Source organism: Grampus griseus (genome assembly GCF_964374135.1).
Source record: "Grampus griseus genome assembly, chromosome: X".
Lineage (NCBI taxonomy): Eukaryota > Metazoa > Chordata > Mammalia > Artiodactyla > Delphinidae > Grampus > Grampus griseus.
The window spans coordinates 88207929-88221142 of record NC_138999.1 but is presented as its reverse complement, the minus strand read 5'-3'; the positions used below and the strand labels follow the sequence as shown (position 1 = coordinate 88221142).

General features: G+C 48.0%; 1 protein-coding gene across 2 annotated transcripts in view; it reads right to left on the bottom strand.

The window, feature by feature from the left end:
• Positions 1 to 395: 395 nt before the first annotated feature.
• The window catches only part of GPRASP1 (G protein-coupled receptor associated sorting protein 1), a 63871-nt gene continuing 51052 nt past the window's right edge, over positions 396 to 13214 (bottom strand). For both annotated transcript variants that reach the window (XM_082680616.1, XM_082680617.1), the window contains 3 exons: positions 5859 to 5926; positions 5431 to 5506; positions 396 to 5107 (listed from right to left, as the gene is read on the bottom strand). In XM_082680616.1, coding sequence (XP_082536742.1) covers positions 630 to 4781 — 4152 coding nt within the window. In that variant the 5' untranslated portion in view covers positions 4782 to 5107; positions 5431 to 5506; positions 5859 to 5926 and the 3' untranslated portion in view covers positions 396 to 629. The remainder of the gene's footprint in view (positions 5108 to 5430; positions 5507 to 5858; positions 5927 to 13214) is intronic.

The window sequence follows — 13214 nt, the reverse complement described above, 5'->3', positions numbered from 1 at the left end:
CTCCCAGCCACTCCAGACAGACTGAATACCTCACTCCCATAGGAACACTTTTTCCAACTCCAAGTTTTTCTTCACAACATCCAACCTCTTCCTTACATTTCAGAGCCCAAATTAATTGGGTCCTTCTTCTCTGAAGCATACCCTGAGTAGCAGCCCATGGTGACATTTTCATTTAAAGATGCGAGAATAGCTTTTTCAAGGAGCATTATTATTCATACGTTAATTACCTCTGTGTTGTCATATGTTATTTTTGCATCTATATTTTATGTTCACAGAGAAGGGTGATTTCTGCCAACTTTAACACAGAACTTTATTGAAAACCCAACATGATTCAAATAGACATCAATAACACTAGAACAGCAATCAGAAGGGTAGCTTACTTATAATAGCTCAGTTCACTATAAACCTAAATGGTAAATTCACAATCTAGACAAAAACAAGTATCAACAAATGTGCTTTCAGTTTTAATATTCGTTTGGCATCAGAAGATTGATCCAGCTCATACACAGAGTTTGGCAAAGTCAGTATCAGCATTAAAGTGTACATTACAACACAGAACCAACTTTGAAAACTAAAGCATTATTCAAGGACCATAACTCAGGAACATAAGGACAATCAGAGGCAAGTGATTAATCATACTCATTCTTTTGTTCTGCCTCAGGGTCATTCTGATCATCTGTTTTGCCTTGCAGTTCCTTAGCAAATTTCTCAACTTCATGGAATGCAGAAATAAATGGCTCAAGACTGAAATCATCATCAGTGAACCACAATGCCTCTTTTTTAATATTGTTACCAATATTCTCAAGCATTGCTAGAACAACCTGAACATTGTCATTTGTCTCTTTCCTGTTAAAAAGGCCCATAAATTCTGACACTGCTTCAGCACTGAGTATTTCTTTTGTCATGACAGGATTTTCAGACAAATTCAGTAGCATTTTCAGAACATGAAATCTGGTTTTGGTATTGCCCGTGGCTAATAAGGAGAGAAACCCAGATATATACTTGGCAACCAGTGTGTGATAGTCAGTAGTTGTAGTGAGGTGTCTAACCATCTTTATTCCAGATAACTGCTCAGGGGAATCCAACCTATAAGCAAGAGTTTCCTCACACACTTGACATACGTATGTCTGAATCATGTTTAGATTTGGATAAGGTGGAGCCAAGTGAATCATATTTTCCGAAAACCTTGTCTTAACTCGGGAGGAGGGATAATTGAGCAAGGTTTTAGTAAGTGAAACAACACCTGAATCGCGAATGAAATAATGAGTAAATTGAGAAGCACTCCTCATACCCATTGCAATTTTAGATATTTCATGAATAAAAGGATCTCGAATTTTGTCCATTAATAGAAGGAGTTCTTCAAACTCTTCAGGACCAATTTTAAGCTCACACTGTATGCAGCTGCAGAACCAACTCTCAGGCTCTGCACTCTCCCTCGTCCTAAGATGTTCTTGAATTTCCCTGACTGACCGGTAGGACAGATCATACTGAAATGGGAACTCAGGGTCAGGCTTATCAGGCTGAAGCAAAGATTCCTGCTCTTCCCCTTCTAGGCTCAGTTCCATGTGCTTGGGCTTTCCTCCAAACATTTCAGAGAACAGAAATGCTGCTTCTTTTGAAAATCTAAAGGGGCTTGGGGATGGGAAGCCAACACTACCCCATGGGCCAGGCTTGAACTGAACAGTAACCTCCTCCCAGTTCTGGGGCCTGCGTAAAGCATCAGGCTCCTGCTCAACTGAACATCTGGACCTGCAAATGGCCCTGTACACAGGGCTAGGATTTGATTCAAAATGGGCCTCATCTCCTGCCCAGAACCAGGACCCCACTATGGCCTCATCCTCCTCAGCTACTGTCCTTGACTCATAGTTGGTTCCATTACCAGTCCTGTTATTGGCCTCATTTTTAGCTCCAAACCAGGACCCAACAACTGCCCCTTCCTCATTTTCTGGCCTGTATTCAGAGGTGGCCACAGTTTCAGTCTCATTAATGGCCTTGTCTCCAGACCAGAACCAGGACTCAACAATCATCTCTTCATCATCCTCTGGCTTATATGCACAGCATGTTTCTGCTTCTACATTGATTTCTTTTGCATCCCAGAACAAGGATCCAAAAGTGCTTTCCTCTCCAGACCTTGATGTGGTCTCTTCTATTGCCTGGGGTCCAACGTCTATATTATATTCTTCAGCCCAGAACCAGGACCCAATAATGATTTCCTCCTTTTCAGTGCCATGCTTGGACTCAAAACTATCCCCTGCCTCCAGACTGGCTTCTTCTTCAGCCCAGAACCAGGACTCAACAATGACTTCCTCCTCTTCAGCTTCTGGACTGTATTTGCTGCAAATGTTAGCCTTGTTCCTAATGGCCTCTTCCCTGGCCCAGAACCAAGACCCAACAAAATGTTCCTCTTCAGCTGCCAGCCTGTCCTCTTCTCTAGCCTCTGCTTCTGTTTCAAGCCTGTCTTCCTCCCCAGCCCAGAACCAAGAATCAATAATGTCTTCCTCTTCAGCATCTGGCCTGGATTCTTCTCTATCTGTAGCCCCTATAATGGCTTTATCCCCTTTCCAGAACCAGGACGTGATCATGGTCTCCTCCTTGGTTGATGCCTTGGCTTCTTCTTTAGCCCTATCATCTATACTGCCCTCTTCCACAGCCCATAACCAGGGCCCTACAGTGGTCACTGGCCTTGTATATTTTCTGGACCAGAACCATGAATCAACAGTGTCCTGTTCCTCCTCTGGCCTAGACTTCCAGCTGCCTCCATTGGCAGCAAACATACAGGGATGTTCTCCTGACCAGAAGTCAGACTCAGTATTGATCTCTTCAGCAGTTGTCATAAATTTACATTGGGTACCAGTGGCATACTTCATACTGATCTCTTCAGTGGTCCCAAACCAAGATGATATAATACCCTTTTCCTTGTCCTCCAGGCTAGACTTGTTGCTGACTTCAGCCCTCCCACAAGCTTCTACTCCAGCCCAGAACCATGACCCAATAATGGGCTCCTCTTCTTCGGTCTCTGGCATAGTGTTACAATTGACTTCAGCCCCAGAATCCATCTGGGCCTGGTTTCCAGCCCAAAACCAGGATTCAAATATTGTCTCTTCTTCAGCTCCTGGCCTGGCCTCTTCTCTAAACTCAGGCTCTGTATTGATTTCTTCTCCAGCCCAGAACCAGGGACCAATGACCTCTTCTTCCTCAGACCTTGGCCTGGACCCACAGCTGGCCCCAATACCAGCTTCCACACTGACCTCATCACTGACCCAAAACCAAGACCCAAAAATGGTCTCTTCTTTAGCCTCTGGGTTGGTTTCTTCATTAGCCCAGAAGCAGAAACTGGCAATGACCTTTACTGTATCATCTGCTGGCACAGATTTGGAAGTGGCATCAGCCTCAGTTTCCACACTGGTCTTTTCCCCAGTTCCAAGCATAGAATTGCCAATAGGCTCCTGCTCAGTCTTTGGTCTGAATTTACCACTGGCCTCAGTCCCCATACTGGCCTCTTCTTCAGTCCAGAACCAACTGCCAACAATGGACTCATCTTTCACTTGAGAACAGGACTTGACAGTGGCCCCACCCACTATGCTGGACTCTTCTGCAGCCCAGAACCAGGCCCCAGTGAGGAACTCTTCCTCTGACCTGGCTTCTCGCTTTGTCCTGGCTCTGGCCTTGATTTTGGCCTCTTCCTTTGCCATTGCTCTGGCCCTGACCTCTTTCTTGGACTTGGGCCTAGACAAGTTATTAGCCTTTTCTCCAGGCCAGAACCAGGACTCTTTTTTGACTATATCCATAGAGCCAGACATGAAATCAATGGAAGCTTCTCGCTTGGCCCTGTGCCTGGCCCTGACATCGGCCCCTTTCCTGGCTCTGGGTTTGTACCTGGCCTCCTCTCCAGCCCAGAACCAGGATTTTACATTGTCCTCACATTCAGACCCAGAATTAGATTCAGAGACTTCTTTCTTAGATCTAAACCAGGACCTACTATTGGTCTCTTCCCTGCGCTTAGACCAGACACTGGTCTTTTCTCTGGCCCAGAACCAGGATGCCTTAATAGATTCATCCTCAGAACCAGAACTGGATGCAACATAAAGCTCCCGACTGGTTTTGGGCCTAGGCATGGCCTCTTCTTTGGCCATGTGCCTGGACCTAGTACTGGCCTTTACCCTGTCTCTAGGATGAAGCCTTGTACTGACCTCTTCTCTACTCCAGAACCAGGAGCTCACAGAGGATCTATCCACCCATCTGAAATCACAATTGTGAGAAGTCTCTTTTTTGGATGTAGGCCTGGGATGGCACCAGGAACCCATATTGGTCTCCTCCTCTGACTCAAACAAAGGCTGGATACCTGATTGGGACTTGACCTTGGTGCCAGGAAAGGACTCAGCATCCATACAGACCAGTTCCCTATCCATAGACCAGATCTTAGTTTTAGCAATTGACCCTGACTCAGTACTGATCAGTGGCCAGGATATAGCATTGGTTTGGGACACTTCCTCTGTCTTCAGTAGTGCCTCAGCATCAAACTCAGTCTTGGCCCATGAATAAGTTTCATCCATTGACCTTGCCCCAGTGATTGCCTTGGCCTCACTCTTAGGATGTGTCCCAACTACTGCCATGGTCTCAGTTTTGGGCCTTGCTCCAGGCATTACCTGGGCATGGGTCCTTACCTTGGGTCTGACCACCGCTGGGACTTCATTCTCTCTCTCAGCCCCACTCCCAACTTCTTCTCCAGGCTTCTTTTCAGGCTTGGCCTGGATGCCAGGCTCAATCTCAGCCCCAGTCATAGTACAAGTTACAGAGAAGACATGATTAAATACTGCTATCCCAGTCTCAGCCTCTACCACAGACCTGTCACAGTTTTCTATCTTCACACTCTAATCTTTTGATGATTCAGGTGATACAGTTGGAAACAAAAGTTAGAGTCAATCACCAGTCCAGCAGTCAATCAGCCTCCTTCCCAATCTCAGCCTCAGCCAATAATACAGTCAGAGTGAAGATAAAGCACAACCAAGCTGGGAGAGGATGGATGATTCTTGGGTGGGTGTAGACCTGTTGAGGGTGGTGGTCAGCAGCAATTCCAACACCACCAGAGCTGCCACTGGAAGTCAATCTAGGAAGCGAGAATGACGTGGGGCTTTAAGTCTATTCCAACTGTGTCACTCCATGAAGACTCACATAGAGAGACTGGACCTCAAATGCTTGATGGGAGAGTTAGGCTATTAGAAGTCTCTCTATCACCTTCATTTTTTCTACAATTTTTATCCCCAAAGCTGTCATATTACTTTGCCTGTTATTAAACAGGTATGAAAACGGTGGTTAAGTATCTTGGCAATGGGAGAGGCTGAGGAGCCCCCAGGCCAGACCCTAATCACTCTTGGACCTATGTTGGTCTTCTCTACCACACCCAAAAGTTGTACCCATTCCCATACCAACCTGCACTGATGTGGCACAATTTCTTGCTCCTTTCCTTGATCCCAGTGGCGTCAAACTCTACAGCAGCCTGCATATCCTGGGTACAAGTAAACATATAGCAGAGAATGGAGCCTGACTGCTAGATAGACAAGCAAGAACTCTGACCCCGATACAAACATCTCTCTTTCTGTTTAAGGGTCTAATATGTCTAATGTTTTCTGTCTCCTGGTTCCTACACTTAGGTCTTTTCCTCCCATTCACGAATCAATCCACACTTACCTCACTATTCCTAATATCTCCTGCAGGAAATGGGCAAGGGGTTCTGCGGCAACGTGCAAATTTGACAGAGAGTAGGAGAGGTGGAGGAGGCCCTGAAACCACTTGGATCAAAGAACCTGCCATGATAATACTGGGTAGCTGTCTCCTGCATCGCCCCTCTTCGCACAAACCTCCAGAGATTTGAACCAGACTCCTCCTCCTTTCTTTCCTTGCAGAAGTGACCAGCCTTAAAGCAGGCCTATGGAAAAACAGATCAAAAGGTAAGAGGGTCAAGAAATAATGGTAGCAGCTGAGTGCTTGGTAGACAGACAAACAACAAACATAGAAGTACCCAAGTCATCTTTTAACATTTACAGTCCCGTTGGTTAGAATATTTTCTTTTAATTTAAGCCCTATGGATCAGGCTTCTGGATAACTCATCTTCACATCACACTCTTCCTCTTACTCTCTTCTCCAACTCTAAAGATTCACTACTTGGTGTTCACATCTCTTGTACTATACAACATAGATTGGGGTAAGGACGCTCGCATATTCTAGAAAGCAGGTTGTGTGGTTGTACTTGTATTTACGACTTCTGTCCCACCCTCACCTCCCAGTCCATCTTTTCCACCCCCCATCTTGGATGGAGGTGAGGGAGGAAGGCCAGGAGGTGTGGAGAAACCCGGTAGAGAGGAGAATTTTAGGAGGTATTCCTGGATGCCTGACCTGCTCTGGTCGCAGTCACACCATCCCAATTCGGGTGTCCAGTAAATGGCTGCTGCCCACCCTCACCCCCCATCCCCACACAACTTGAGAAATACAGGCCGTTTTCCCGTCGCTAGTTTTTCTCAAGCCTCTCCTCTACAAATGCACCCCGGGGCCTGAAATCGCCAGATCTACCGCGCACACAGGACACTCTGGCATCAAAGGGGCGCCTGTGCGAAGGGACAGCACCCGGCACGTGGGGTCCGACGGACCCCTTTCCAGAATAAAGGCCCGGGCGGGCGGCCCCCCGCGCCCGCCCGCTCGGCAACCGGCTCCGACCGCCACCCCCGGGAGCCTCCCCGACGCCCCAACCCCGGCTCCCCTCCGCCATTTCGCCCGCAGCAGCCTCCCCCACAGCCCTCTCCTGGCACAGGCACCGTCGACGGCGGGGCTCGGGCGCCCAGAAAGCTCGCCGGGGAGCGGCCGCGCCGTTCGCCTCCCCAGAATCCGGGGGAAGCCCTGTGGCCAAGACCTCGCGCCCCGGGCCCGGTCCCCGCCGGTCGCCGCCTCCTCAGGGCCAGGGGTCCCCCGGCGATGAGCACCTCTCTTAGGGACCCGCTCCAACCCGGCTGCCTCCCACTCATCAGGCTGCTAGGGTCCGGGGGGCAGGGTGTGAGCCGCTCGTCGCCCCCGAGACACCCCCACTTGCCTTCGCAGACGCAGGGTCCCGATGGTCGGCCTCCCCCTCCTGTCGCAGCTCCTCACTTGGATTCCCACCGCTCGCCGTGCGGGCAGAATGGCAAAGAGGTGTCCCGCCCCCCGCGCGGCTGCTCCAAACCCGGCAGGGGCTACGAAGGCTGCGGCACCAACCGCTCGCGGCGAGGGTGTCGGGAAGGGGGCGGAGGGATACTGCACGAATGGGCTCGACTCCCCCTCCCAGACCCACCGTAGTTCCAACCCAGAAAGGAGCGGGGCCGGGAGGAGTCCCGGCCTCAGGGGCGGGGCCACGCCGGCCCTCCGCCGCCGCCTGTCGGGCGACAACCCTCCCGGCCCCGCACACTTATGGCACCGCAGCGTGTGGGGCCGGCGGGCGGTGGGGCACTGGGAGCCGGGGTTGGGAGGGTAGGGAGGGGCCGCGCTGGAGGGAGCAGCGGATGGATACAGATCGTCCTGGGGTGTGTGTGTGTGTGTGTGTGTGTTGTGTGTGTGTCTCTGTGTGTGTCTGTGTGTGTACCGGACTGATTGGAGTCCGCCCCCCTACCCTCCCCCATCGCACCCGCCATCCTCCCTGGGCGACAGTGGCAGAGGAGCTGTGAGGACGGCCCTCCCCGGGTCTGCTTTCCACCTTCTGGGGCCGCGGGCGGGAGGAAGGTGGGAGGCGGCGCCCGTGGAGGCCGAGCCACTGCCCCTCTTCTAAGGGAAGGCAGCCCTAGATAGACCTCTGGCCTGAGGAAACAAACCACCTGTCTGCGCCAGTGTCGTCATCCTGTCTGCCACACTGCCATTTTCTCAGTCGCAGTGGTAGCACGGTAGCACACTTTGCCATTTCGCCGCCCCCGCAGTTGCCCAGGAAAGAGGGCCTTTCCCTCTCAGGACACGCACCGGCTCAGACAGTCCTCCCTGTCTCTCATCCCATAGCCAGGTGTCAGGCACCAGGTAGGGCCGGTCCTGGCTTCTCTCCCCGGGTTCTGTCAGGTCTTCTCCTGCAGTTGCCTCCAAGCGCTCATCATCTTTGGCAGGGTGGGAATGTGGCAGGGATTAGAACCAACTGGGATCTCACACACTTGCCATACACACCAGTCTACTTTCCCCAGCCATTCTTTGGAGGACGACCCACCAGGCACCCACTTCCCTAAGACAGAAACCTGCTGGCCCTTGAATCCTCTGATTCCTGCACTCCTATATCCTTCCTGTAGTCTCCAGCCCCTCCTTTCTGTGCTCCATGGGGCAAACAGCAACCCTGGTTAAGCACACCTGTGGTTGAGCACAAACCTGCTGGCACTGTTGCCCGTTTTAAAACCCACCTAAATGGCACCCTCGCTGTTGTAAGCTGAATAAAGGTCCCCCAAAGATGTTCATGTCCTGTTCTCCTGAACCTGTAAATATGTGATGTTACATGGCAAAGGAGAATTAAGGTTGCAGATGGAATTAAGATTGCTAATCAGCTGAATGTAAAGTAAGATTACACTTCTGTATCTTGGCCAATGCCATGGCAAGGCTACTTTAAATGTGGAAGAGGTAGGCAGAAGAGTCAGTGTCACAGTGAAGTTGCATGAGAAAGACGCCACAAGTGGACGGGATATCACTAGTTTTGAACATGGAAGGAAGCTAGAGGCCAAGGACTGCAGGCAGACCCAGAAGTTGGAAAAGGCAAGGAGACAGATTCTTCCTAGAACCCCTCGGAAGAATGAAGTCCTCCTATCACCTTTATTTCAGACCAGAGAGACCCTTTTCCTATTTCCAACCTTCAGGACTGTAAGATAGTATTTTATTGTTTTTGTTTTTTTAAGCCAGCAAGATTGTGGTAATTTGTTACAGCAGCAGTGGGAACCGAATTCACTCACCATCCTGATAAAGTCCATTCCCCTTCACTTTCTTGAATTGGGCTTCAGGCCCTGGGAGGATCAATCTGGGCCCTCATCTCTTACCACTATAACCACCCTCTTAAGCACCTTCTCTCTTTTCTAAAGAAGAGAGAATTTGCAATCATCTTTGAGGTTCGTCTTGGAGAGAGTCCCTATTTACTGAATATCATGGATGCTTACCAGGATGAAAAGGGAACCTTATTCTTACCATGAATTTTCATATCAGCTTTTACTTGTTATTAGATATTTATTATAAGTGTACAATATTTAGGTGATAGAGAAAAAATCTAGAGATGATTCTATACTATATCTAGAGACAACAGATGTCAGTTTTCAGAGGAATGTCTTTCACTGTGCTCTTTCAATGGCCTTAGCTGAACTGTGGATTTTCTTTGTTCCAAAGTTACTCTCTTGGGTGAATGCCAGGGTGGAAGAAGGGAGTCTGAGCTCTTCTGGGATCTGTGCGTGTGCATGAATCTCTTTGCCTCTGTGAACTGTTCCTTCTCCTTCTGAAAGTGTCTGGTGCCTTTTATTCATTCAACAAATATATATGAGTATCTGCTTTTTCCTAGGCACTGGACATGCAGTAGGAAAAAAAAGACACCGGAAAGAAATCTCTGTTCTCTTGAGTTTACATTTACTTGTGTTTTCTATTTAATTTAGATTTCTATCCTACAAGTTTATGGTCATACCAATGCAAGCTTCTCTGGTAATTTCCAGGTGTTGGGATATTGATCCCAAAATATTTACTGGCAGGGGAGTGGATCTACCAAAGCTGACTGATTTTACTGTGAGACTTTGAAATATCTTTTGGACAATTTTTTCTAAATTCATTTACAGAAGACACTATTGCTGTTAACATTTATTGAACTGGGAAAAGTCGTATTTTAAGCTTTTTATGTGTTAGCTCTTTATGTGTATATATCAGATAGATTAAGTGTCATCTTTAAAATCAGAGAGCAAAGAAAAGATTTAAACAAGACGCTGACCTATGCCTGTTTGTTAAGTAATATTATATTTACTTCCTTGTAAAATGGATTCTCGTGTGATTGCAACAGCCACAGTTTCACTCTCCAGTGTCTCCACTAGCACCTGTGTAACCCTGACTAGCCTCTGAAATATAAATTTCTGAAGTGTAAGTGCTGGGCATTATGCTTTTTGATTTAAGTGCCTGACATTAAGCTTTTGATTGCCAAGGCATCCATTTCAAAAGAAAACCATCTTGAATAATCATATTATGGGCTGTAAGACATAGCTACCAGCAAAAGGACCTGAGAAGGAACTAGGCCACTCCCAACTCATTTAGTTCCCTCTTTCAGAAAGACTTGGTTAACCTAGACAACTGATTCCTTGAGAGATCCTGCCTTTTCCTTCCTGAGACTACTATCTGCTCTTGTGCTTTAAATTAGCCAATAAAGACAACCTGACAAACCCTAGGCTCCCTACAGTGGGACCCTAATAAAAGCAGAGCCCCAGCTTCGTGTTCTCTCTGTCTCCCTGTCTCTCTCTCCCCCCAAATAATTCCCCCACCAGTAAGCCTGGGATACAGAAGCAGCTGTGCTGCTGCACTATACCCACCCCACCTCCCACATACATGCACATGAACTTTCACACTAGCATATCCCTTGCCTGTGCAGCTTGAGTGATCTACTCTTGTCTCTCTCAGTCATCGTGGTCATGGACATAGTTTTGCCCATTTAGCTTAATTTACCTTTCTTCTGTCCTTCATGTTCCTCAGGCAAACTTTCCCTCTGGGATCTCCCTTTTGTTCAAGGTTGATCCAAACCCTATGTATTCTTAGAATATATCCATTCTCATATTCCCGAGTTTCAGGAGCTTTACACAGGAACTCAAGTCCCTTGCAGGTGGGACCAACAAGGCTGGGTCTTGTAAACTATGAAACTGGATCAATAGATGTCTAGTTTCAGTAGAGACTGAAGAACCTCTAGGAAAGATCTAAACTGTGTCTATCACTTGAGACAAAGCACATCTAAAGAACTTGTGGGGAGGCCTGACCCCAGAATATTTTCAGGTTATATTTGGAGTGGGTTCTTCTTTAAGAGAATTTATGCTGAAGGAAAACAGAGCCAGGCACAGTGACCTCAGCCCAGGAACAATGCCTTTTCATTAGTGGAATATAGCTATTCTAATGGCAGCACTGGGATTAGGACTCCTATTTTTGCCTCTTCAAACATATGCCTTCAACTGTATGTCTGTTACAACAAAGGCAGGTTCATAAGTTATCATGAAAAGCACAGTTTGCAAAGAAATTATAATATTCTGTTGTGCAGATCCCACTTATAAAGTATAACCTAAAGAGAGGAAAACATCCTCCTCTCCAACATGGCTTTAAAGTTTAGAGTAGTACTCAACTCTAACATGATGAGGACTCTGGGTATGGGTAGTGGTTGGACGAATTAGAGGGAGCAATTGGAGGGACTTAAGTGCCTCACAGTAAAACTTACTGTGGCAACCACACATGGAAAAATCGTGTGAAAACCATCAAAATTTAGGACATGGGAAATACCCCTTGAGGATTTCTAGAACTAAAGGGGCTGGTGAGGTGAGTTCATGGTTATTAACTTTGCAGGGAGAAGAAATCCTGAATTTCCACAATGCCAGCGAATATTGGTAGTTAATTGAACGTTAAAGTAACTTTTCAAAACAGAAAAAATATGTGATGGGGCATCACTGTGGTCTGCGTCTAGCCAGCAAAATGGGAAAAAAAGAGTAGAGGTAGTCCACCTGCTTCTTAAATTCCATGGTAAAGAAATGCCTACATCATTTACACTTACATTTCATTGATTGGAATTCAATCACCATTTGTTGAAAATCCCGTCCATTCACAAACTGTGCTGGGACAACTAGATATCCACATGCAAAACAATAAAATTGTCTCAGCAAACTAGGAATAGAGTAGAACTTCCTTGACTTGATAAAGAACATATACAGAAACACCACAGCTAACACCATACATAATGGTTAGGAACTAGCTTTACCATTAAGATCAAGAAAAGTCAAGGATGCCCCCTCTCACCACTCCTTTTCAAAACTGTACTGGAATTCCTAGCTAATGCATTAAGACCAGAAAAGGATATAAAAGGAATACAGATTGGGAAGAAGAAATAAAACTGCCTTTGTTTGCAGATGATGTGTTTGTCTATGTAGAAAATCAGAAAGAATATCCAAAAAGATTGGAACTAATAAGCAACTCCAGTAAGGTTAGAGGATAAGGTTAATATAAAAAAAGGCAATTGCTTTCCTATATGACAGCAATGAACAAGTGAAGTTTGAAATTAATAACACAGTACCTTATATATTAGCACCCTCAAAAATGAAGTACAAAAAAAAAAATGAAGTACATAGAGGAGATCGGGGAAGATGGCGGAAGAGTAAAACGCAGAGATCACCTTCCTCCCCACAGATACACCAGAAATACATCTACACGTGGAACAACTCCTACAGAATACCTACTGAACGCTGGCAGAAGACTTCAGACCTCCCAAAAGGCAAGAAACTCCCCACGTACCTGGGTAGGGCAAAAGAAAAAAAGAAAAAACTGAGACAAAAGAATAGGGACGGGACCTGCACCAGTGGGAGGGAGCTGTGAAGGAGGAAAGGTTTCCACACACTAGGAAGCCCCTTCGCGGGTGGAGACTGCGGGTGGCGGAGGGGGGAAGCTTCGGAGGTGCGGAGGCAAAGCGGAGAGATTCCCGTACAGTGGATCGGTGCCGAGCGGCACTCACCAGCCCAAGAGGCTTGTGTGCTCACCCGCCGGGGCGGGCGGGGCTGGGAGCTGAGGCTCGGGCTTCGGTCGGAGCGCAGGGAGAGGACTGGGGCTGGCGGCGTGCACACAGTGTGCAGGGGGTTAGTGCAGCACGGCTAGCCGGGAGGGAGTCCGAGAAAAAGTTTGGACCTGCCGAAGAGGCAAGAGACTTTTTCTTCACTCTTTGTTTCCTAGTGCACGAGGAAAGGGGATTAAGAGCGCGGTTTAAAGGAGCTCCAGAGACGGGTGTGAGCCGCGGCTAACAGCGCGGCCCCCAGAGACGGGCATGAGACGCTAAGGCTGCTGCTGCCCCCACCAATAAGCCTGTGGGCGAACACAGGTCACTATCCACACCTCCCTTCCGGGGAGCCTGTGCAGCCCGCCACGGCCAGGGTCCCGGGATCCAGGGACAATTTCCCCGGGGAGAACGCACGGCGCGCCTCAGCCTGGTGCAACGTCCCGCTGGCCTCTGCCGCCGCAGGCTCGCCCCA